General features: G+C 45.4%; 1 protein-coding gene across 2 annotated transcripts in view; it reads left to right on the top strand.

The window, feature by feature from the left end:
• The window catches only part of MTUS2 (microtubule associated scaffold protein 2), a 289,486-nt gene that overhangs the window by 181,088 nt on the left and 81,216 nt on the right, over positions 1-27,182 (top strand). For both annotated transcript variants that reach the window (XM_054015375.1, XM_054015376.1), the window contains exon 6: positions 1,161-1,372. In XM_054015375.1, coding sequence (XP_053871350.1) covers positions 1,161-1,372 — 212 coding nt within the window. The remainder of the gene's footprint in view (positions 1-1,160; positions 1,373-27,182) is intronic.

The raw sequence follows: 27,182 nt of genomic DNA, 5'->3' as shown, positions 1-27,182 counted from the left end.
AGCAGCCCCAAAGCTGCTCTAAATTGCACCAAAGGCTGAATTGGCTATCACCCTGTTCAGAGGAGGAGCAGAAAGGTGAAGTAAAGCTACCTTTAGTGCCCTCCCAGGTACACCAATCAATTCTCTAGCACACCTGAGATTTGGGTCCTCTGTCTCCATTCCTGTGCTTAGTCCACTGGATCCCTGTTTCCATGAATTCATTCTTTTAAAGGCAGAATCTCTTCCTGTTCCTCCTCCCCCTTTTTCCAATCTCTAGCTACATGGACCCTGAATCAGAATTCAGAAAGCCACTATGAGTTTGATTACCTGTGTGCCAGATAGCATAGAAAGTACAGTATTCAGAGAAGAAGACTACCTTAAATCCATACTCACAAAACAGTTTCACAACAAGTGAGCAAACATACATGACAGTCACCCTAATTCCTGTTTAGCTTTCCTAGAAGGATATGACATTTGTCTGACAGACCATGCCTTTCCTGTTGATTTTGTGCCCGTCTTAGCTTTTATGTAACTGGAGAAGGTACAGAATACTAACAAGGGGCACAGGTTTGTTAATGAGAGGAGGACCATTGGGCCCAGTCCTGCAGTGACACCTCCTGTGAGGCGCTGAATGCCCTCAACTATCATTGCATCAGTGGGAGGTCAAGGTGCTCACCACCACGCAGGACACACTTAGGGTATGTCTACACTGCAATTAAAAACCTCTGGCTGGCCTGTGCCAGCTGACTTGGGCTAGCGGGGCTTGGACTAAGGGGCTGTTTAATTGCGGTGTAGATGTTCAGGCTTGGGCTGGAAGCTGGGCTCCAGGATCCTGCAAGGGGGGAGGATCCAGTGCTTGGACTCCAGCCTGAGCATCTGCACCGCTGTTAAACAGCCCCTTAGCCCAAGCCCCACAAGCCCATGTCAGCTGGCATGAGCCAGCTGTGGATGTCTAATTGCAGTGTAGATGCACCCTTAATTCCTGGAAGGATCAATCCCAAAGGAGTAACTTGTGCTTTGATGTGCCTGCACTTTTTACAAGTAAAATCACTGGAAAGCTTGTGTGAATGCAGCAGGCTATTTTTTTAGTAGAGTTCCAGGAGCCTTCAAAGCATGAGAGGTTGTGTCACTGCATATAGAGTAACTGATTATGGTTTTGGTTTTTTTATTTCATCTTGTAGGATACCCTAAACAAAGGGCAGCTGTTCCAAGGAATGGATTTTCCACCAAGGCAGATCTGCAGACTCGAGAGACTGAACGGCAGTTCATCCAGCAGCTGAAGGAAAAGTGTGACAAGCAGTCCAGGCAATTTAGCTATATTCAAGAGGAACTTAAAAGAGCCAGTCGTGGCTTCGAGGTCTTCGCTATAACAACACAGCATTTCTTTTGTAAGGTAAGTGCACCCCATTAGAAAGCATTCGTGAGGGTGTTTAACGCTGTGTCTGAATGCAAGTCATCTACACGAGCTACGCATTACTCCAGCCCCATTTTAACTCTGCTCTTAGGAGCCAAGTGTATAATTTCATTGTAACGGTTGCTATGAGAAGGGTATTATAATTAGATACCACGTAGCTGGGAATCGAAGATCGGTGCATTGAGATAGAGGAGAGTGCTGTAACTGATGTCTTTGTAATGAAGGTGGAGGGGATTTAGAACGGATTTAAGGATATAAGATATGCAGAAATAAAAGGTGCCAGCCATCTGTACATTAGCGCTGGAATGGACAACTTCACTAAAATTGTGACAGCTGCAATAAAGGTGCAAACTGGTCATAGACTTAATCTTTCAAAGTGTGGCAGAGGGAGGAAAAGAGACTTTCCTACTATACCTGTGCACTTCCCATTCACCACAGGCTGGGTAATACTGACTTGTCATCCAAATTACAGTGATCACTCTTATAAATCTGTCAATTCCCTTAGATACACGAAATAACGATGCCTCAGTATTTGCAGCATCCCTTATAACAGGAACAGACTAATTATAAAATCATATCTGTTTACCAAATGCAGGACAACATTGGGAAGGCTTAAAGAGAAACCACGGTATTCTTGAAGGATTTTAATTATCACTTGCCTCAAAAGCCGCTTGCTCTAGGATATGAGGCCAGATTCACCAGTCTGTTCTGTTTGCTTTGTACCCCTCCAGGTGAAGCCGGGTTTGTGACTGCTTTGTGTTGCTGGAGCAGTGCAGAACAGACAGTGATCTCAGTGGATCTGGCCTGGGATTTCTGTAACATCCCAGAACTGTCAGCAGGGCCCGCTCTAGACACCAGCGTTCCAAGCATGTGCTTGGGGCGGCACTTCTCAAAGGGCAGCATTCTGGGGTTTTTTGTTTGTTTGTTGTTGTTTTTTGCAGCGGCACTCCGGCTTTTTTTTTTTTTTTTTTTTTGCTCTGGGCGGCAAAAAACCTGGAGCCGGCCCTGGGTGTCAGTTTGTCTCTACGTTTGGAACAGCCGATACTATACTTTTAGCACTGAGTGGGAGGAAAAAGAGCCCAGCTTTAAACCTTCTAAAACAATGCAGAAACGCTTTACATGCTTTTTTATGTTTGGTTTGTGGTTTTGATGGGGCAGGAGAGAGCTGCCTTTGAGGTGGCACCAGAAGCTCTGCCTTTTTCCCAAGTAGGAGTTGATCTAGCAGGCTGGCTGGGGAGTCTGAATGAGGGGGAAAGAAATTGGGTGACAGGAGGATTTTATGAAACACTAAATATTTAAAATATTTTTCTGAGGCTTTCTTTTTCCTTTATTTTTTTTTCCCAGTCTTGAGACTTCAGGGCATTTTTGAAGCTCTTTTCTGAGCTGACTGTGGAGTGTCCTTGATTAAAAGCAGAGGGAAATACAAAGGAGTGCAGCAGTGCCTGCATAGCTTTGTTTATGTTCTGTCTACTGGAAAGGGATTTGTCTTCTTGTGCATCATTCACAACTTGCTACAGGGATTCTACAAAATATGGGTGCATGTATAGTAGCAGACAAAGAGAGAGAATATATATTTATGCTGTTGCTTTTGTGTTAGAAATCAGGTAGATGGGCAACAGATCTAATTTTCTGTGCATGGCAACTTCATGAACAGCATTAGTAACAGAGCTACAAAGCCACCTGGACACAACTATTAATGTGTTCTATTATGGAAGTGTGGTATTGGAAGGGAGCTGTAGCATGGCTCAGGATTTGGTTAAAACTTGTTTAGGTCCCATCCACAGTGCAAGGTGGAACAATTTTGAAATTGTTTTCCCATTAAAATAATTTAGGGTAACATTTTTAAAGCAGCTAAGTTACTTTGGCACGTAGACACCTACGACTCATTGAATTTCAATGGGACTTAGACTTTTAAGTCAGTTAGAATGTTTTGAAAATGTGACCTTTGGGTGTTGTTCTGTGCTTGGTCTCTATTTCACGGTGATTTTTTGTTGTTATTGAAAGTTTGAGCAAAATCAGTCCTGCTGCTTTTGAGTGAGGGAAGTGTGAAAACAAAACAAAACCCTTTTCACGTTAAAAAAAGTATATTGTGACTGGTTTTGTTGGTTTAAAAGATGGCTACAGGCAAAATGATTGAGGGTTGAGTTAAATTTCAATTTGGCAGGGGAATAGTCCTCATTATGGAGAGAGACATAGCTTTGTTCCTGAAGAATTTAGTTTTAATTTGTACAAGCAATGAGTGCTTGAAAATTTCATGCTCTGCATGCATGGTGATGTCCTGCTAAGCTCGCAGAGAGCCTGATCCATCACCCATTGAAATTAATGGTAATCTAAATGTGCATGTAGGGAACAATGTACTGTATACAAGTAAAATGCTAACTTTTCTGCTGTGCCTCAGAGTTGCTCCCACCTGGTTCAGATAAATGTCCAGATTTTGGGGGAAATCCAGGATCTTATAAAAGATTCTCTCCCCTCTCCCTCCTGCTGCTCTATTCCCAGACAAAATGCTCATTTGGGTTGAGGAATATACACAGGCCTGGGAGCCAGTTCCTGATTCCAGTCTCACCTCTTTCACGAACAAACCTTCTTTAGGGCTTGACTGTGCACCTGTTACTCAAGTTGAGTAGTAGTCACCATTGGGAGTAGTCCCATTAAGTTCAATGGTACTAACTGCACAATTGCTGCTGTTAAGGCTAGATGCTGCAGTTTGCACACAGCCCTGCATTGGGGATGGTATAGAACTGCACCACCTCACGGGTGGGAAGCACCAAAATAGATCATGTGCGAGGAGGCATCCTACAAGTTTCCCAAGGCGCTAGTCCTATCCTACAGGACAGTAGACAGGACAGGGCCATGGTCACTTCCTCCCTATCTTTCGGTAATTTGCTCACTGAAGGGATGAGCAGTCCCTGCTTATGGTGATGGCTATTGTGATTAAGCATTTGTGCAGCCATGCAAAGGAAGAGGCAAGGTTTCTTGCATGCTTTCACACTAACATTTGTGCAGATCTGGCCCTTACCAAGGTAAAGATCTCCCTCAGACAAAAACCATAGAGTTAATTTAGTTACATGGCAGTATTCTATTTCTCCTTTAGATAAAGGCTGTATTGCAGTGTGTACACCCACAGGGACAGAGTTAAGGTTAACTTTGGTATGTCCTAGCTTTTAAGTGACTAACCTTGCAACTTTAAAGTTGCATGAGCTTTTTCCATTTAATTTATACTAATATGTCTTGGCAGCCATTCTGAGAGAAATGTGACTGTTCAGTGATATCTCAGAACTAATGTTCCTTTCTCCTCCTCCACTGAAAATATTCTTAAAAAAAAAAAAATTAAGAACTGATGTAAAACTAATAAGTACCAAGGAATCTGAAGCACGTAGTAATGCTTACTATATACCCATCAAACTGCAACTAAAACAGACCGCCACCTTGTTATCTAGAAGGATAGATAATCAAATGCGGTGCTGACTCAGGCCTTGTCTACACTACGAGAGTAGTTCGATTTTACTTAAATCGAATTTTTGGAATCGATATTGCAAAGTCGAACGTGTGTGTCCACACTAAGGACAGTAATTCGACTTTGTGAGTCCACACTAACGGGGAAAGCGTCGACATTGGAAGTGGTGCACTGTGGTCAGCTATCCCACAGTTCCCGGAGTCCCCACTGCCCATTGGAATTCTGGGTGGAGCCGCAAATGCCTTCTGGGTAAAAAAAATGTGTCCAGGGTGCTTTTGGGTAACTGTCGTCATCCGTCCATCACTCCCGCCCTCCTTCCCTGAAAGCGCCGGCGGGAAATCAGTTCGCGCACTTTTCTAGTCAGTGACAGCGCGGACGCCACAGCACTGCGAGCATGGAGCCTGCTGCAACCATCACTGCAGTTGTGGCCGCTCTCAACGCCTCGCAACTTATCATACACCTTTCCCTGAGGCAGATGCAGAAAAGTCAGGCGAGGAGGCTACGTCAACGCGGTGATGTCCTGAAGTCTGAGAGTAGCACAGACCTCTCAGAAAGCAGGGGACCCAGCGCCGAGAACATCACGGTGGCAATGGGTCATGTTGATGCCGTGGAAAGGAGATTCTGGGCACGGGAAACAAGCACTGAGTGGTGGGACCGCATAGTGCTGCAGGTCTGGGATGAATCCCAGTGGCTGCGAAACTTTCGCATGCGGAAGGGAACTTTCCTGGAACTTTGTGAGTTGCTGTCCCCTGCCCTGAAGCGCAATGACACCCGGATGCGAGCAGCCCTGACTGTCCAGAAGCGAGTGGCCATAGCCCTGTGGAAGCTTGCAACGCCAGACAGCTACCGGTCAGTCGCGAACCAGTTTGGGGTGGGCAAATCTACCGTGGGGGTTGTTGTGATGCAAGTAGCCAAGGCAATCGTTGATGTACTGCTGCCAAAGGTAGTGACCCTGGGAAACATGGAGGCGATCATAGATGGCTTCGCAGCGATGGGATTCCCAAACTGCGGTGGGGCCATAGATGGAACTCACATCCCTATCCTGGCACCGGAACACCAGGCCAGCCAGTACATTAACAGAAAGGGCTACTTTTCCATGGTGCTGCAAGCACTGATGGACCACAGGGGACGTTTTACCAACATCTACGTGGGATGGCCGGGCAAGGTTCATGACGCTCGTGTTTTCAGGAACTCTGGTCTGTTTAGACAGCTGCAGCAAGGTATTTACTTCCCGGACCACAAAATAACTCTTGGGGATGTGGAGATGCCTATAGTCATCCTCGGGGACCCAGCCTACCCGCTAATGCCCTGGCTCATGAAGCCCTATACTGGCGCCCTGGACACTGAAAAAGAACTCTTCAACTACCGGCTGAGCAAGTGCAGAATGGTGGTGGAGTGTGCTTTTGGACGTCTCAAGGGGAGATGGAGAAGCTTACTGACTCGCTGTGATCTCAGCGAAACCAATATCCCCATTGTTATTGCAGCTTGCTGTGTGCTCCACAATCTCTGTGAGAGCAAGGGGGAGACCTTTATGGCGGGGTGGGAGGTTGAGGAAAATAGCCTGGCTGCTGATTACTCACAGCCAGACAGCCGGGCGATTAGAAGAGACCAGCGGGAAGCGCTGTGCATCCGGAAGGCTTTGAAAGCAAAGTTCCTGAGTGAGCAGGGTAACCTGTGACTTTAAAGTTTGTGTATTGAGAAGCTAAACCTGCCCCCGTTTCTTTACCCAGTTAATGTTGACTATCCTATCCAGTTACATACCCCCTTCACCCCACTTCCAACACACGTTTCAAAATAAAAATAGTTCTACTTTGTTAAAGCACACCGTTTTCTTTAATACTGTATTCGCGGGAATTTTTTAAAACTGGGACGCAGACTGTGGTGCGGAGCGGGTGTACTGTAGTGGCGCGAATGCAGCTTCTAAACTCAAGGATTGACAGGCTCCGCTGCGGTGGGATGGTTGTTTCAACGGAGCCTGTCACCCCTCCTGATAGGGACTGTGTGTATGGGGGGGTCTATGTGACTTTGTGGCAGGGGGAGGACGGTTACAGATCCCCTGCTGTGTGGCTCTGTGATCCTGCCTAAGGACCGCCGCTTAAGATCTGTAACTGCCCTCCCCTGCCACAAAGTCACAGAGCAACCCACCCCCCACCACATAACATGAAAACAACCTCCCAGACTAACCAGGGTAACTAGTCACTGCATCACTGCACTATGTATGTGCCCTGCTGCTGTGCCTGCCCCCGACTATATACCCTGCCAAAGGTGACTGTCCTGTCGAATTACCAACCCCCTATCCCCCCCTCCTCCAAAAGAACATGATGGAAACAGTAGTTAACAGAAACGTATTTTTTATTATCAACCAAACATGGAACTGGGAAAGTGAAACTTGGACGGGGGCTTGTGTCAGGCGGGAAGGAAAGAACTTGTCAAATTTTGGGGAATGAGAGCCTTCTGCTGCTCGAGCTCTCTGCAGGGGTGGAGTGAGAGTTAGCAGGGACTCTGCCGCCTCTCCTTCTGTGCACTTTGGGTGAGGGGAGTATGGGACTTGGTGGCGGGGGAGGGCGGTTAGAGATGGACTGCAGCGGGGCTCTGTCCTCCTGCCTCCGTTCCTGCAGAACATCCACAAGGCGCCGGAGCGTGTCCGTTTGCTCCCTCATTAGTCCAAGCAGGGTTTGAGTCGCCTGCTGGTCTTCCTGACGCCACCTCTCCTCCCGATCCATGTTGGCTTGGTGCATTCGGGTCAAGTTCTCCCGCCACTGGGTCTGCTGTGCTGCCTGGGCTCTGGAGCAGGCTATAAGCTCCGAGAACATGTCCTCCCGTGTCCTCTTCTTCTTATGCCTAATCCGCGCTAGCCTCTGGGAGTGTGATGACAGGCTAGGTTGTGAGACAGTCGCAGATGGGGCTGTGGGAATGGGAAAAAGGGAGTGAATTCCTCAGAAAGATAAATGTAGTTGTGAACAAAGAACATAGTCTTTCTCTGTGAACAAGACCATGCACAGCACCTATCACATGCGCACTCAGCACAAGGTCGAATTCTCGGCCTTCGCATTCAGTGCCTGGGGTCTTCTACAGCACATTTGAGAAGCCTCTCAGGAGAACGGAATTTCTGTTGCAGGCAGACATGGTAAGCCGTAGACTTGTGGCAGCTTAAAACTTTAATATTAGCAATGGCCTCATTTCACATTGAAATCAATGTCGGTCCCTGCTGCCAGCAATTCGGCAAGCAGGAAGTCTGCTCCTGTCCCACACCCTCGCGGCTGTCCCCGGGAACGATCCCTTTCGGCTGCCCCTCTCCCGCCTCCACCGCGTGGCTGCAAACCAGGGGTTACAGTTCTGTAAAGGAACGGCAAAGCAGTCCCAACACTAACATTCCCCTACCTCATTCAAAGCAGGTCATCATGAGCGACATCACCCTCATGAGGATCTCTGACAGCGAGAAAGAGAGAATGCTCCGGGAAAGCCTGCAAAGACCAGGGCCGTATGCCGCCATGCTGTGCAGAGCAATGATTCCAGAGTACTTGATAGTCTCGTGGCGTGGCAACGTGTCCTACTACGGAGGACCCAATAAGGCCGCTCTCCCCAAGAACCTAATGCAGCGGATTTCCAATTACCTCCAGGAGAGCTTCCTCGAGATGTCACAGGAGGATTTCTGCTCCATCCCCGGACATATAGACCGCATTTTACTGTAGCTGCTGTAGCAGTGACTAACCAGTAGAGCGGCTTGGGCAGGACAATCATGCAAAACCGGACATTGCTAGATTTTTTTTCAATAGTTGCACTGCCCATGACTGAACCGTTAAGCTAATCAAACTAATCATGAGAAACCCATTTTTTAAATTGTTAATATTCCTGTTCTGTTACAAATAAATGTTTAGATTTTTACAACACTTACTGGCTGATCCTTCCCCAGATTCTGTGTCCGGGGTAACGGCTGGGGAGGGTTGGTAGGGGATCTCTGTAAGGGTGATGAAGAGATCCTGGCTGTCGGGGAAATCAGCATTGTGAGCGCTGTCGACTGCCTCGTCCTCCTCATCTCCTTCCTCATCTTCCCCGTCCGCTAACATGTCCGAGGATCCAGCCGTGGACACTATCCCATCCTCAGAGTCCACGGTCACTGGTGGGGTAGTGGTGGCGGCCACACCGAGGATGGAATGCAGTGCCTCGTAGAAACGGGATGTCTGGGGATGGGATCCGGAGCGTCCGTTTGCCTCTTTGGTCTTCTGGTAGCCTTGTCTCAGCTCCTTGATTTTCACGCGGCACTGCGTTACATCCCGGCTGTATCCTCTCTCTGCCATGTCTTTAGAGATCTTCTCGTAGATCTTTGCATTCCGTCTTTTGGATCGCAGCTCGGAAAGCACGGACTCATCGCCCCACACAGCGATGAGATCCAAGACTTCCCGATCAGTCCATGCTGGGGCCCTCTTTCTATTCTGAGATTGCACGGCCATCACTGCTGGAGAGCTCTGCATCGTTGCCAGTGCTGCTGAGCTCGCCACGATGTCCAGACAGGAAATGAGATTCAAACTGGCCAGACAGGAAAAGGAATTCAAATTCAAATTTTCCCGGGGCTTTTCCTGTGTGGCAGTTCAGAGCATCCGAGCTCGTACTGCTGTCCAGAGCGTCAACAGAGTGGTGCACTGTGGGATAGCTCCCGGAGCTATTAGCGTCGATTTCCATCCACACCTAGCCTAATTCGACATGGCCATGTCGAATTTAGCGCTACTCCCCTCGTCGGGGAGGAGTACAGAAGTCGAATTAAAGAGACCTCTATGTCGAACTAAATACCTTTGCGGTGTGGACGGGTGCAGGGTTAATTCGATGTAACGGCGCTAACTTCGACATAAACGCCTAGTGTAGACCAGGCCTCAGAGTCAGAGAGCAAAGGAAAATGAAAGCAGTGGTTCTTACACAGGCCATTAGCCAGTTATGAAGGGTAATGATTGCTATGCCTGTGGACAGCTGTATTTTAATTAATTATTAGTTAGCAGATTAATTAGCTATGGTCAAATTTTGCCCTCAGATATATATGCATAACTCCTATTGACTTCAGTGGGAATTTTAAATTTATCTGAAACAGGACAGTTCTTGCTTAATGTTTCATATTCATAATGCTTAATTCTATCCTCAGCTTATGTGCTGAGGATGCCAGCTCTGATGGTGTATTACGTGCACTGAAGAAACTGTCCACGGGGAATTGAATTAAGATCATCAAGTCATTTCACACAATACAATATAAACAGCATTCGGTGACTTTGGTCACTACTGACCTCCACCAGCTAGATTAGCCTGATAATCAATGACATTTCTGGCCCAGTTTCAAGCTCTGCGTTAAATAAAGCCAAAGGATTTTCTTGTGTTGCAGTTTGCCTGTTAGAAGTGGCAATACTGCCATCTACAGGAGAGTAGCCCCAAGTGACATGTTTTGGAAAGAATCCCTTATTTAAATAAAGAGTAGATGAACTATATCTAAATATTTCTATCATATTTATAGATAGAGCTTTTTCTGCTGAACACTAGCCTGGCCACACCACCCCAGTGCATTGGGCTACTCTGTGATAATGGCATCACTTCCTCTTCTGCCAGTTCCAGCTTAGATGTAAGTTTGAAAAACAGTGGAGATATCTTGTTAACAAGCTCCTGATTCTTTGGGTAAATGAGGAGTTTATGTAAGTAGGTACAGAGCTTCCCAACCTTTCTTAAAGAAAATTGTTGCAAGAAATTGATCTTTATATAACGTGTAGGGATGTTGTTATTGGAACGTCCATTTCGCTGAGGAGCGGACATTTCTTTTTATTCCAATTAGGAACAAAACATGAACATTTTGAAATTGACTGAAAGAAAGTTCCAAAAAAAGTTCCTTTTCATTTCAATTATGACTTTTAAAAATTGAACATTCTGTCATAATATATACTATAATACAAAATAAAACCTTGCTAAACAAAGAGTCATTTTGAAAAGAAAAATCTAAGTGTTTTGGAACTTCCCCCCTCCAAAAAAAATTCAGCAAAATCAATATGATTTCATGAAGCATTTCAATTTCAGCAGAACTGCATTCTCTGATGGAAAATGGGTCCATTAAAGATTTTCCAGCCAGCTCTAATTATTATTTATTTATATATTGTCATAAATATTAATGGAGCTTTACAGAGAAAGCTTTATACCTAAGGAGGGATATGTGTGCATTTGCAGTCCCCTAGGTGTTCCTTGTAGTGCTGACAGGGAAATACAGGGATACTGCAAATACTAAGGTAACCTGATCAAAGGCAAAACTGGTATATTAATAAGGGTGGCCATTGTGTGAGTGTATATATAAAATACTTCATTTATAGGTCTTTGAATCAGATAAGTAGTCATAGACAGGAAACTTTTGCTGTGTCCAGAGAAATATAACAAAGCCAAGGAAAGTGACCCCAGTGGCCTAATGGATAAGGCATTGGCCTACTAAGCCAGAGATTGTGGGCCCAAGTCCCATATGAGGTGAACAGCTATATTCTTTATGGAGGAGGGATAGCTCAGTGCTTTGAACGTTGGCCTGCTAAGGCCAGGGTTGTGAGTTCAGTCCTTCAGGAGGCCATTTAGGGATCTGGGGCAAAAATCTGTCTGGGGATTGGTCCTGTTGGGAGGGTGGATTCAATGACCTCCTGAGGTCCCTTCCAACCCTGATATTCTATGAAAGTGCCCCTGTCCTCTCTGTATATGTCTGAAGTGTAGCATTTTTGTCCTTTGAATGAACCCTATTGCACCAATGTAATGTGTTTTCCCAGGGGGAGTATACAAACCTTAGAACACTACATTCCCCAGCAAACATTGGAGAGAAAACCCGTGGAAGGGGGCTAAAAGGGATCAAGTTCCAGGGAGGTTGTTCTACCTGAGATTTCTTCCTTATTGTTCTGATGGAGTTTGCTGTCCTGCAGAACAGGCCATAGCGTCAGACTCCATGGATTCCCCAGGAGCTGCACAGATCTCAGGGGCTTCAGCAGGACATCAGGGCTTCTGCACAGAAGCTCCATGCCACAGCAGCAGTCGTGGCCACCCTCCTTGGCAGCATGGCTCCAGCAGCACCACATTGCCAGGCTGCAGTTGCCTCCAGGACCCTCTCTTGTTCATGAGCAAATGCTGGCAGCCAAACAGCTCCAGAACCAGAAAACTAGCATTTTGCAACTTAGCTGCACTGATTCTGCTGGGTCTGAGACTCCAGAAGGTGTCATGGATCATGAGATGGCATCACAAGATGTACCGTGAAACAAAACGTTACAGAAGATGAAGTCAGGCCATAGGCGATGCGTGGTGTGGGGAGGCCTGCGGGGTCAAGTGACCCCCCCCAGATATCTGCTTGGCCTGCGGGGGGGAGAGGGGCTCTGTCCTTCTCCTGCTTCGCCCGCCCCCAGGGCATGCTCGGCCCCTGTCCCTGGCAGCCGGGCCTGGGTGGGAAGTGGCAGGACAGATACTTCTCACGCCGGCCACTCCAGGTCGCTGCTCTATGCAGTGTGGTGGCTGCTTAAGAGAGCCTGCCTGGGGAAGCGGTGGCGGGTCGCCCTCCACCCCAACCCAACTGCCAGGGACAGGGGCAGAGCGAGACTGAGCCAGAGTCCCCTCTCCCACCCCTGGCACATTTCCAGATTGCTCTGCCCCTGTCCCAGCAGCCAGGCCTGGGTGAGGGGCAGCCCCCCATGTCCTCCCCAGCCAGGCTCTCTCAGACAGCCTGTGCTGACCTGAAGTGACCAGCTTCAGCTGCGTGAGAAGCAGCTTCGTCCCGCTCCCCGCCCGGGCCCGGCTGCCAGGGAGAGCGGCTGAACATGCCAGAGGTGCAGTGGGGGAAGGGCAGAACCCTTCCCCCCACAGGTAAAGTGGGACGGGAGAGCTTGGTGGCCCCAGGCTAGGCGCAGGGTGTGGGGGAGGTTGCTGGGCAGAGGAGACATGGGGCAGTAACATGTCCTCCCCTTTAGAGTGTGCTTCCACCCCACCCCACCCAGAATGGGGAGGCTCAAGACATCTGTGTGTCAGGCATAGAAATCTAAGCACAGCATATCCATCGCTTTTACTGCAGTAAATTCTCCAGCGCTTCCCAGGGTTAGTACTCCAGAAGAAGATAGATTTTCTGGTGGATCAAATGTGAAAAATGCTTCTTTCCATCCGCCCTTTATATCAGCCTCCTGTTTTCCATTCACAACTATTCTGCATCTCCACATTGGACTTACTTCTTCACGCTCTCTTCCTTTCCATCCCTGCTGATCTCTCACCCATAGCTGTTTGTATTATTTCCATCCAATTTAGACGTTAGTGCCATGGGCCATATCTAACCTATGCATTTTGTAAAGGGCTGCACACGTCGGTGGCGCGGTGTAAGTAACAAATAGTGAGTATTGTACATCGCTGGGTAAATGCTGTGACGAATAGGAACTCTGGGGTTGGGGGGAGGGGAGGCTTGGGAGGTGTACACAATATTTCCTACTTTCCGAGCCAGATTTGTAAAGGTGGCTGTCCAAGCTCAGTGTGCACTAATGTGGGCAGCGTAGAGCTTGTGCTCTTACTGATTCAGAAGGAAAAACAAGTCAGGGAGAGAATGAAATTCCTAACCCAACTCTCACACACCTGTATTCCCTGGTTCTCCTCTCTTTTCCCTCTCCCAGCTCCAAACATCTGGCCGCCCATTGCTTGATGAAGATAATTAGCTTTCAATTAACACCAGATACATTTTTTTTACTTGTTCCACTTGCAAATCCCTAGGCCTCCGAACTTGTCTAATTAGCATGTTCAGAGGCATCTCCTTCTGGCACAGAGTGAGAAAGCAGCCTTTTCATTAAGCAATTAACTCTTCATCTACCCCTTTTCTAGGTATGTCTCAGTCTGAATGAGACCAAACAGACCCTAGTACTTGTCATTAGTGTAGTTCTGTTCAGGGCCTGAGCATACTTGCCATTTGAGATAGGGAAATCAGCTTGATGCTGCCTACTTCATGCTGCTGGGCCCTCCTCACACCTGTAGCTAGTGATAAGCCCTTCCTTCTTCCTGTTTCCTCCTGGTGGGCAACTCTGTTGAGAGGAGGGGCTTTTCTACCTCTGCTGCCACAGAGGACATTGGAGGTCCTGCTAGAATAGTTTTTCTGTGGAGACTGGGAGGGCAGAACAGAGAAATAGTTTTCCACCTCCATGTCTTTGAGTGGCTGGTACATGTTTTTCTTTCCCCTGCCCTGCTGCTCAGTGTAGCAGGACCTCCCTTGCTGACAGCCATATTTCAGAGCTAAACTAGAGAGAAGGAGGGGGGACCATTGGGCTGAAGATGATTCCCATTTATCTGCTATTGGAAGGAGGAAAACACCATTTCGTTCTCTTGGCAATTAGGGGGCGTTCTCTGTACTATGGCAGTGAGGTTCCCCAGCATCATAACTGCAGTGAGGGGGAAGAGGACATGCTTCCCACATTCTTGGATGATGGTGGACAGGAATCACCACCCCATTTCCAGTTCCATGCCCCCTCTAACAGATTCCATGGGCTACATGTCCCCAGTGAGGAGATATAGATAGACCCAGGAGAGGCAGTTGTGCAGCTCACAGGATGAGACTATGTACCTGTGTTCACCTCTCTGTGAGCCCCTTTCACCAGAGTTGGTCAGATTTGGTTTATGGGGGATGAACCTTTATCAGGTCAGCTGATCTCCTGAAGAAAACCACGTGCCATAAAGGCAGTATCCAGGGCCACAGCCAAAATTTACAAGGCCTGATGAGTCCACCCTGCCCCTCCAGTGAATGCATTGTCATCATCTTCTGCAACCTTATAGCCTCCCACCAGAGGGCTCACCTCCATCTCCTCTCTACCTTGCCCCAGTGTTTTTATATCCCTGCATTACCCACCCAGCAACCCCCACTTTGCTCCAGCCACATGTAGACTTACTTTTCTTTCTTCATATACATTGGTAATTACATTTAAAAAACTATATTCAAAGAACGCTACAGTTGCAAAGTCAAGCACTCAGAAGTTAGGAAATGCAAGAATAGTTCAGCCCCCCTGGGTGTATGCATTATGATATAACCTTTAATTACATGTTAACATGCCATTTTTGCACAGCACTCTTGCTTTATTCTGTGAATGGCAATGGTCCAGTCCTTTCCTTCTGTGATAACAAAAATACAACTAAAAATCCAAAAACATCCCAACTAAAAAGATCTTTCTACCCTATCTTGGGCTGTTCCTTTAGTCTCAGTCTTCAGTCCCAACCTGGGCTCAATCGTACTTAGATCGGGTTTCTATGCTCCTGCCCTTGGGACTGTTAGGGGAACCCGCTTGCATCTGGTGCTCTGGGATCTGGCCCAAGGATGATATATTAAGCAGGTGGGTCTGCTCCTTTAAGATGTGCTGCTGTTTCCCTGGGCCACTTGCTACCTCTGAGCCCTATGTGCTGTTTCCCTGTAGCAGGTGCTTAATACAGTCTGTCCTCTGATTGTGGGTCCTGTGGCTTCTCCCTAGGTCCTTTCTGTTCCTTTCTGTGGTGGAACACTGACCCTCAGGACTACTTCTCCATGCCTTGTCCACTTTCCAGGGCCTACCGCAGGATTAATTCTGTCCCTGTTGGCTTCTTCAGGCTGCTTCACCCAGGCCCTTCCCAAAGAGAGGGAACTCCCTACCTCCTCTCTCCTGGGTTTCTCTATTCTCTCTTTTTCAATAGCTCTTGGAGCACTGGGGAAGACAGGAAGAAAGCCAATGTTGTGCCAATTTTTTAAAAACGTAAAAGGGATGACCTGGGTAATTATAGGCCTGTCAGCCTGACATCAATCCCGGGCAAGATAATGGAGCAGCTGGTATGAGACTTGATAAATAAAGAATTAAAGGAGGATACTATAATTAATGCCAATCAACGTGAGTTTATGGAAAATAGATCCTGGCAAACTAACTTGATATCTTTTTTTTAATGAGATTACAAGTTCGGTTGCTAAAGGTAAGAGTGTTGATGTAATATACTTACACTTCTGTAAGGCATTTGACTTGGTACCACATGGCATTCTGATTAAAAAACTAAAATATTATAAAATTAACACAGCACATATTAAATGGATTAAAATCTGGCTAACTGATAAATCTCAAAACATAACTAAATGGGAATCGTCATCAAGTGGGTAGGTTTCCAGTACCATCTGATGGGATTTGGTTCTTGGCCCGATGCAGTTTAACATTTATTTCAGGTCACTGATAAAAAACTTAAAATCACTACGGATAAAGTTTTCAGAGAACACAAAAATTGGGGTAATGGTAAATAAGGAAAAGGACAGGTCACTCATACAGAGTGATCTGGATTGCCTGGTAAACTAGGCTCAAGCACATAGTATGCATTTTAATGTGCCTAAATGTAAATGCATACATCTAGGAAAAAAGAATATAGGCCATACTTATAGAACGGGGACTTTATCCTGGGAAAGCAGTGACTCTGAAAAAGATTTGAGGGTCGTGGTGGATAATCAGCTGAATGTGAACTCCCAGTGTGATATTACGGCCAAAAGAGCTAATGTGATCCTCGGATTCATAAACCGGAATCTCAAGTAGGAGTAGAGAGGTTATTTTGCCTCCGTATTTGGCACTGGAGCAACTGCTGCTGGAATATTGTATCCAGTTCTGGTGCACAGAATTCAAGAAGGATGTTGATAAATTGGAAAGGGTTCAGAGACAAGCCACAAGAATGATTAAAGGGGTAGAAAACCTGCCTTTAGTGATGGAAACAAAGCGTAACTATTAATGAAATGATGTCGGATTGGAGGGAGGTCTCAAGTGGGGTTTCACAGGAATCTATTCAAGATCTGGTGTTGTTTAACATCTTTATTAATGACCTGGATGTAGGTATAGAGAGCATACTGATCAAGTTTACAGATGACAACAAAGGTTCGGGGGGGTGGGGTGCGGGGGAGGTTGCCAAAACTTTTGAAGACAGCTAAAATTCAGAGGGATCTTGATAAATTGGAGAACAATAGACAACAAAATAAAATTCAACAAAGACAAATGTCAGGTGCTACACTTAGGGAAGAAAGCACTGCTAAGAAGGATATGGGATTTGTGGTGGATCACAGCCTCAACGTGAGCCATCAGTGCAATACTGTTGCAAAAAAAGCAAATGCAATTTTAGGTTGCATTAACAGAGGCATAGCATGCAAGTCACGGGAGCTGATAGTACCACTCTACTCGGTGCTGGTTAGGCCTCAGCTAGAGTACTGTGTCCAATTTTGGTCACCAATGTATAGAAAAGATGTAGAGAAACTGGAAAGTATTCAGAGGCAAGTGACAAAGATGATCAAAGATGGAATGCAAGTCATATGAGCAAAGACTGAAGGAACAGGTATGTTTAGTTTGGAAAAGAGAATATTAAGGGGGCAGGATATGATAGCTGTCTTCAGATACTTGAAAGGCTGCTGCAAAAAAAGATGGAGAAAAGTTGTTCTCTTTTGTCAGAGAGGGCAGGACAAGAGGCAGCGGTTCAAACTACAGCATAGCAGATTTAGATTATATCTCAAGAAAACTTTCTAAGAAGAAGGAACAGCAGGGCAAAGGAATAGATTGTCTTGAGAGGTTGTGGAAGCTCCTTTACTGTATGTTTTCAAAAAAAAAGTTGGAAAGCCATCTGTCTAGGATGGTTTAGATACAACAAATACTGCATCTTGGTAGGGGTTAGACTAGAATGATGGCCCTTGTATTCCCTTCTAACCCTATGTTTCTATAGACACAAAGAGTTCAATATATTTAGATTAACAAAGAGAAGGTTAAGGGGTACTTGATTAGTCTTTACATATCTACACGAGGAGCAAATATTTATTAATGGGCTCTTCAGTCTAGCAGAGAATGGTGTAATGTAATCCAGCAGCTGGAAGTTGAAGCTAGATACATTCAGGAAGCTAGATACATTCAGAATGGAAATAAGGCATAGATTTTTGACAGTGAAGGTAATTAACCACTGGAACAATTTACCAAGGGTCATGGTGGATTCTCCATCACTGACATTTTTAAATCAAGATTGGATATGCTCTAGGGGTTATTTTGGGAAAGTTCCATGGCACATGTTATGCAGGAGGTCAGACTACATGATAACAATGGTCCCTTCTGGGGTTTGGAATCTCTGACTCTAGTCTTAGGGTAGGTCTACACTTACCCGGTAGTTCGGCAGCAAGCAAATCAAACTTCTGGGTTCGACTTATCGCGTCTCGTCTGGACGAGATAAGTCGAACCCGGAAGTGCTCGCCGTCGACTGCGGTACTCCAGCTTGGCGAGAGGAGTACGCGAAGTCGACGGGGGAGCCTGCCTGCCGCGTCTGGACCGAGGTAAGTTCGAACTAAGGTACTTCGAACTTCAGCTACGTTATTCATGTAGCTGAAGTTGCGTACCTTAGTTCGAATTGGGGGGTTTGTGTAGACCTGCCCTTAGAGAGTGTCTGCAGATGCCCTCCCTACAGCCCTCTTCTGCTCTCAACTCCTTCTGCTTATAGTCCTTTCCCAGTCCCTTCCCAGCTGGGCTTCATCCTCAGTTGAACGTGACTCTCCCTCCAGGTGCAGCTATGTTAATTGACCTCTCAGGCCCTTATTAACCCTTTTGGATCCTATGTGGGGGACACATCTCATGACAGGGTCCAACAGCCTTCTTCACGGCACAACTCTGATTCAGCCTGTGCACTGAGTGAAGCAGGAGTCCCATGGGAAAAAAAATGTATCTGATCACATAATTAAAGACCATCATAATGCATAAACACAAGGGAGACAAATTAAGGTTTGCACAGGCAACTTTAATTCTGGCATTTCATAACCTTTGAGTCCTCGATTTTGCAACTTTACATTCTGTTAATGTAGTTTTTGTATGTACTTTCCTATGTTTATTTTAAAAAACAATTTAAAAACAGAAAATCAATCATTTGGAATCGTACTTACCTCCAGCTTGGATCATCAGCAGGGCTCAGCTCTTTAGATCCAAAGCACAGAGCTCTACCACTTGAACTAACAGTAACAGGTAGCCAGTAGTAGGCTGTTATCCTCTGTGTGGACCAGTCACTAGATGGAGGATGAGACGCACCTTGCAAATGGGTTTCACATCTATTTACTGACAGCACAGAAATGAAAACTCGTGGGTTCAATTCCAAGTTCTTTAAGGAGGTGTGTACTTGTGGTATAGACCCTTCTGCCCCTAGCCTGTGTCTGTCCCCCACAGTTCCTGTCCAACCCACCCCCTCTGGCTACTCCTCCTTCCGCTCCCCCACTTCATTTCTCACTCCTTTGCATTCCAGTGTAACATTTTCCTCCTCCCCCACACTGTCTGGCACCAGAAGTAGGAGTACAGAGAGCACAAAGGAAACAGTCTCTCTACGGTCAGTTCCAGTGCCAGGATCACAGCAACCCCTGGCAACTGGGTGAGCAATTGCAGAGAAAGTTCAGATCAGCCCCTGCAGCCCAGGATGGGACATGCTCAGTCAATGTGGTGGCTGCCTGGGTGCAGTTAGTGGTTGTGAGGGGCTGGAGTATGCTCAGTGCCAATGGACTTTTCAGCGAATTTAGCTGCCAAACGCCAACGTCTCTACTGATCCGGCGCGAACTGACATTTTTCTGAAGCTTGTAGCCTGAACAAATTTGAATGAATTTTCATGACAGTGACAAAAGGCACATCCTTAACACAATTTCTGCAAAATCATTTAGAGCCTGCTCCAGCTCCCAATTATAGTCAATGGAAAGACTCCCATTGGCTTCAGAGGGCTTTGGGTCAGTCCTTTGCTGTGTTAGTGCCACGTCTTTTATGTCAGAAATATCACAGTAACTTTTATTATGCATATAAACACATGGCATGTTACAGTCCCTAATTGAAATGAGTCTTTAAAAAGTCCTTTACAGAGAATGTGCACATCCCGCCTTGAGACCTGTGGCAGAGCAATTGTGTAAATATGATGTGCTTTAAATATATATATATATAACATCAGTTTCTATTCACCAGATAAATGGCAGTGATTATGCAATAGTTGTTCTCGTCTACTGAATTAATAATCTATGGTTTTTAAATTGCCGTCACACCAGCTGTAACATTACACCTCACTAAATAACGACTTTTACCACAAAGTGCTCCATCACAGACTGTGCAAAGATCAGCACTTCACTAACAGCATTGACCTAGTACCCATCTCCCACACTTACCAGTAAAATTCATTAACTGGAGCTGGGCAAAGACTGCAAAAACATTTTCTACACATGTTCATTCAGATCTTTAAAAGAGCTGGCTCTGGCTGGGTCTGCCCCACTGTTGTGTTTATTTTCCATGCTTATTGTAGCAAACAAATTTTCAGGCAGGAATATTTGGGGAAATGAAATAATTTTATATTAACCCATTATTCACACCAGAAACCTAAGTCTAAGAATTATACTCACCCAATCCGGGAACACAAACATGCCATATGACCTACTTGCCCAGTAAAAAGAGATTGAATTTCTGATACTGAATATTCACAGTGGGACTGCACGCTAGCATTTTTGGCTAAATGAACTGTTGTTGAAATGTTTTGAGGAGACGTATCTGTTTTGATGAAGTTTTTATGGGGGGTGTTGGGAAAGGAAGACTCAGGCTCTATAGTATTGCTGGGTGGTTAGGGCACTGCTCAGAGAAGTTGGAACCCCAGGTTCAAGTTCCTGATTCAGAGTTATCTGGGATGAAAAACTCTGCCTTGAGTAAGGCAGAGCAGGGTCTTGAACATGGGTCTTTCATATCCCAGGCTAGTGCCCTGAGCACCCAGATACACACACCCCTGAATCAAAAAGTTCAGATTTTGATCTGAAAATGGGCATTTCTGCACAATTGCATTTTCCTGAAAACATTCAATAGGTTTTGATTTGGTTCCAGTGCAGAACAGCACCAAATTTTGAAACCTTGACAGTTGCCATGAAGCAGAATTGTTGTCCTCCATTCGGCTCTGGGGCTGACATATAAACTACCAAAAATTATTTCGTGAAAAATTCTGAACAACAAATGATATCAAGAAAATCATGATCAGCCCAATGAAAGGAGCAAATAATGTATTTATTATAAATTCTCCACCAATACCCATCGAGTTACTTGACAACTACTTATTGTTATCCAGGAGGTATTATCTCCAGGGCATAGTTATGATAGCATTATTCTGGTAGGACTCGGCACAAGAATAACAGAACCATCACACTCCTGTGAATTCAGCCGTGAAACCAAAGCCTAGCACTGGCGCTATGGGGATTTCTCCATGGTCTGGCCTGCTCTCACGTATACACTTATTCTTTCCACATGCTACTAAGGGCAGCTGCCTGAAGAGTCAGCCATGTGCACATACACATATCTCCTGGCTCCACCTGCACATGTACTGCTTTAATGGGTTTTTTTTAATTATGCTTTTGCACACATGAGAATTGATGTATCCACCTGCCAACAAATGTACCTGTAGCATTTAGCTTCCTCTCCTCTCACAGTAATGCAGGCTGCCTGTCCCACCAATACCATGGAGGGTGAGCAGGTAGAGGCTGTGATTTTAGCAGCAGCGCTTTACAGGTAGGATGCACTCCAGACGAGTAGAGCTAGGTTGCCTCACTGCCATACCCACCCTCTGCTGGTATCACATCACAACTGATTTCTCAAGTGCACGCACAGTGACGCTGTCATTGTGGCATTCAGTGCTAGTGCCGTGGTGCTACCATACTTACAGTTACTTCTAATTAGGAGTTAGGGGCAGGGAATTCTTTTGTTCCAATTTTTCACCGTATTCATTTGTTTGCATGTTGTATCCCCATCCCTTATGTTTTATCTGTAGATTCCGATTGTAGGTCCCTTTTCGGCAGGGATTGTCTCTCTTTCTATGTCTATGCATCACCCAGTTCAATGGGGCCCTGATCCCCATAATATAAATATTTAATAATAATGAAAGTTGGGCTTTTTATTGTTACTTTATTTTAGGGATTTTTATTGTTACTTTTGTAACATAGCAAGATGAACAACTTATTACCGATGACAAAGGGTAATGAGACTGCAATATTAAGTGTCCATCAAGCCATTTGCACTTTTCAACTGCAGAAACAACAGTCTCAGCACACAATTGCCTTGAGTTGTTTTTAACCATCACAAACCAGGAAGCTTAGCATTATTTGAAACATCCATTATAACCCATGTGTTTCCCAGCGCAATAACATCACTACAAATAACATTAGCATGTTTTGCTTAATTTAATTATGTGGAGAAAGGAGTAAACAGATGCATTCTGGACTGAAATTAGATGAATTAAAAGAAAGGAAAAAATGTGGCTAATTGAGGGCTTGTCTATATTACAGGTTATGTCGGCATAATTTATGTCACTCACGCTGACCTAAGTGCCGGTGTGGACAGCACTATGTCAGCAGGAGAGCTTCTGACTATGTCAGTGCTAGGTCAGCGCTATGTCAGTGGGAGGACCTGAAGGCCAGGGTTATTTGTGTGGCTTGATTGAAATAAAGGCAACAAGGGTGGGTGTGCACACATGCACATATGAAATATGGAAGTGACTACATTAAGTGCTGTTTTCCTTTTCTGTCGATAAGGATGTTGTTGGTGTTTGTATTCATTTACACTGAATGAATGCGATTAATATTTGAATGCGATTAATATTTGACGTCCCACAACATGTTCCTTCTGTAGTGCTGCGGGACAGCCCCCAGCAACAATTCCAACTGGAATTCCTTTGGAATCCCTCAGGTTATAAGATGCCACGGCTGTACACCTCTTTCCCTTTGTTGTGTTTTAAGCACACAGTATGTGACCAGAGCTTTACAGAAATGAGCATTGTAATATTTCATAGGCAGTATTCCATAGTGATGGCATCATTGGAGATATGGTGAGTTTCTGGGGCATTCTCGTTGCCTCACTCTGATTTCACTGGTGGGCAAGTGAAATATTTTCAGTGGAATCCTTGGAGGCATTGCCTAAGAAATTGAAAAGGGGGAGCAGCTGTGAACTATATAATATGAAACATGATAACTGAAAGGAAATAAAACAGAAGAAGGAAAAACTGTAAATACTGGATGCTTATATAACGAAATGTGACTGGCTAATGTTGATAGAGGGTATGTTTGCCATAGATATGAAGATCCATACGTGACAGGTTGGATCACAGAAACCCCCTTGGGGCTGCCAACTGATGTGCCAAGACTACTTCTGCCCCTGCTTTCTGGCCTTGGCAGCTTGGGACTTCAGTGCCCTGCCTGGTTTGAGCCAGACCCGCTAGCCTGCTGCAAACCCAGACCCAGGTCTGAACCATGTCCCCTAACAGCAGTAGGCTTAATTGAAAGCAGCTTAAGAAGTGTTCATGTCTTTAACACTCAGATGCCCAACTCCCAATGGGGTCCAAACCCCAAATAAATCTGTTTTACCCTGTATAAAGCTTATACAGGGTAAACTCATAAATTGTTCGCCCTGTATAACATTGATAGAGAGATATGCACAGTTGTTTACCTCCCCTCCCCCAGGTATTAATACATACTCTGGGTTAATTAATAAGTAAAAATTGATTTTATTAAATACAGAAAGTAGGATTAAATGGTTCCAAGTAGTAACAGACAGAACAAAGTGAATTAATAAGCAAAATAAAATAAAACACGCAAGTCTATGCCTAATACAGTAAGAAAACTGAATACAGATAAAACCTCACCCTCAGAAGTGTTCCAGTAAGCTTCCTTTTACAGATTAGTCTCCTTCTAGTCTGGGTCCAGCAATCACTCACACCCCCTGTAGTTAGTGTCCTTTGTTCCAGTTTCTTTCAGGTATCCTTGGGGGTGGAGAGGCTATCTCTTGAGACAGCTGAAGACAAAATGGAGGGGTCTCCCAGGGGTTTAAATAGACTTTCTCTTGTGGGTGGACACCCGTCCCTCCCCCTGTGTAGAATCCAGCTACAAAATGGAATTTTGGAGTCACATGGGCAAGTCACATGTCCATGCATGACTGAGTTTCTTACAGGTAGCAGCCAGGGTTCACATGCTACCTTGAACGTCCTCATGTAGACTTCTTGTGTGGATTGGAGCCTTCCAAGATCCATTGTCCGTTAAGTGCTTCTTGATTGGACACTTAACTTTCAAATTCCTTTCTAAAGAAGCTGACCAAATGTCTTACTAAAGCTATTTAAAATGGAACAGGTATACAGTCGATATTCATACTTCGAATACAATAATGACACATGCATACAAATAGGATGAATATATTCAGTAGATCATAACCTTTACATAGATATGTTACATGGCATGTAGCATAAAACATATTCCAATTATGTCATATATACATGCATAAGCATATTTCCATAAAGCCTTATGGGGTGCAATGTCACACCATATTTTGACACTAATGTTAATCAGACAGTGGTGTGATTTCTATAGTGCACTAGTTATGACACAGTCATAGGATGATGCTGGGGAAAGGCTAGCAATCTTTATAGAACAAAGAGCTAAACTTTAAGAAGACAGCCTGTTAGAAGCAACGACTAGGATGAGGTGATCCGAGAAGTTCTTGATTTGATGAAAATCAAGGACCAAACCCTGCTCACCTGACTGATCTGAGGAATCCCATTGGGCCAGAGAGGAAAGCTGGCTGTGTGGTCAGCCCAGGAGACGCAGGTTCAATTCCCTGTTCCACCACGGACTTCCTGTGTGACCTTTGTGAGTGACTTGGAACATGTCTACACAGCAGTTGGGAGTGTGCTTCCCAGGTCAGATAGACGGACATGATAGCTCTGCTCGAGCTAGTGTGCTAAAAATAGCAGCGTGACACAGTCAGCGGCTCAGGCTAGCCACGTGAGTACATACCTGGTGGGTGGGACAGGATTGTACTCAACTGCTGCCACTATGGCTACACTGCTATCTTCAGTGCGCTAACTCAAGCAGAGCTAGCAGGTGCCTGTCTAACTATGCTGGGAAGCATATTCCCAGCTGCTGCATAGACACACCCTTAGTCTATCTGTGCCTCAGTTTTCCCATCTGTGAAATGGGGTTAATAGTCTCCAAGTGATGTGAGGATAAATTATTAAATATTGTGAGGCGCTCAGGTACTACAGTAATGGGGGGCCATATCAGTACCCTAGATGGAATAAATTCATCCCTGGTGTCTTGAACGGGATGGCACAGGAATTAATTTGGCCCGACAGAACACGTTTCTGAGTCTTTTCCACACTGTAAAGCCATGTCGCAACAGGAAAAAACGGTTCAGGAACCCCCTTCCATCTAAAAGAGAGGGCGGTTGTGGTCCCCAGGTTGAGAACCCATACAACAGAACCTGGCATGTGTGGGGAACTATAAGACATCTGATTTATTTTTATGGGTAGAAAAATGTATGATCTAGTTCAGAATTGTTACTCAGTGGGTGTGAAGCAATGAAGTTCATTCTGGAAACAGGACAGGCAATGCTCTGACTGGGGTGGAAATCACATAAGCATGTATAAACTGCCAAGGACTGTCAACCTATGAACTAAGCTATAGAATCATAGATTATTCAAAATCCAGTGTCGTGTTATGCTGAGAGATACTGGTGACTGTGTGGATCACAATCCTCCTTGAGATTGATGGGAGTTAACTTTCAATTAAAATAGCTGTAAGGATAAATTAATCACAAGCCCCCCACCTAAGACAAAAGTGGTATATGGACCCACTCAGTGAGTGGGCAGAGGATCTTTGCTAAGTATTGTCTGGGTAAGGAGTGAGGGGAGAGGAGGCAGAACACAGAGAACCACACAGACAACCTGAAGGAGCAGCTAAAAGTCCAGTGTCTGACCATGGAAGAAACCTGGGGAGAGGTTTTTGGGTCAGGGTGCAGGTTGAAAAAAGTGTTTTTGGTGCTGCGAGCAAAAGAAGCTATTTCCTGGTCTTGGATTCCTTCTGTGTTCAGAAGACTTTGGGCATTCTTTGTAATCAAAACTGCATCAGAGAAATGCCTATCACCAATTTCTCCTAACTAGAATAACCTAGTAGACTGAAATTTTGGGCTAGCTGCAGGGGTCAAAAGGAGTTATATGTATCTGTGTGGCCTGAGGGCAGTGGGGGAGTTACTGGAGTTTCCTGCAGGAACTAAAAACACTGGGGGAGGTGGGTAATTAATGGAAATCCCTAGGCAAGTAAACAAGTCAGGAGAGAAACCTCACCCTCTGGGGGGAAAATGCATATACCAGTTGAAACTGGTTAAAGGAGGCTATCCAAACAAAGCGGGTAAGAACTGAATAAACCCAAATGACCAGCCTGCTACAGAGGAGGGGTCATACTCACTGGACCCAAGAACTGATTCAACACTATGATAGGCCCTGCAGAAAGGGTTTGAAGGACTTTGATATCTGCTAGGGTCCTAGGAGTAGATAGGCATTGCCTGGTAAGCATGCAAGTACGCTGTTCATTGTTTTATATGTTTTTTCTGTAAGGCTTTCATTGTAAATAAATACTTTGCTCTATGAAGGCTGGCTGGTTGCTGGTTAACCCTCTCTTTTCCCCTGGGAGAGAACAGAATAGCAGGTGCTGGCGTGAACTCAGACTTGCTAAGGTGGTTGCACTGAAAGGCAGGTGCAATTGCAGCCTAAATCCCTGGTCTTGGTGGATGGGAATGTGGGTTCCCATGCTGAGAGAGGTGATGGCTAGAGGCCTCAGACCTGAGCAGTGGCAGGCCTCCAAGAAGGTCACAAAGGGGTGAAAGGCGCAGTCAACTCGGGAGCTGTGACAGCATGCACAGGGCAATCAAGATTTGTGCCTAGATTTGGTGATAGGATTCCAAATATTTTGCCAGAATTTTTGTCTTTGCAACAGGAATCTCTAAGTTCAGTCATACTGTAAAACAGTACAGGCTGCTCAGAAAGAAAATGACTGTAGACACGTTACAGCTATGAGTCAAGTATCAGAGGGGTAGTCGTGTTAGTCTGGATCTGTAAAAAGCGACAAAGGGTCCTGTGGCACCTTATAGACTAACAGACGTATTGGAGCATAAGCTTGGGGGGGAGGGATAGCTCAGTGGTTTGAGCATTGGCCTGTAAACCCAGGGTTGTGAGTTCAATCCTTGAGGGGGCCACTTAAGGATCTGGGGCAAAAATAAGTACTTGGTCCTGCTAGTGAAGGCAAGGGGCTGGACTAAATGACCTTTCAGGGTCCCTTCCAGTTCTATGAGATAGGTATATCTCCATATATTAAACCTTTTGTGGGTGAATACGTTGTGTCTGACGAAGTGGGTATTCACCCACAAAAGCTTATGCTCCAATACGTCTGTTAGTCTATAAGGTGCCACAGGACCCTTTGTTGCTTTTTACATCTATGAGTGTAATTAATAAACACAGAACTTTTGAATATATTCCATTTGCCTAGGTTCTTACACCATACCT

The sequence above is a fragment of the Malaclemys terrapin genome, chromosome 1 (assembly GCF_027887155.1).
Source record: "Malaclemys terrapin pileata isolate rMalTer1 chromosome 1, rMalTer1.hap1, whole genome shotgun sequence".
NCBI classification, from domain to species: domain Eukaryota; kingdom Metazoa; phylum Chordata; order Testudines; family Emydidae; genus Malaclemys; species Malaclemys terrapin.
The sequence above is the reverse complement of the archived record's forward strand: the minus strand, read 5'-3'. Positions and strand labels throughout refer to the sequence as shown.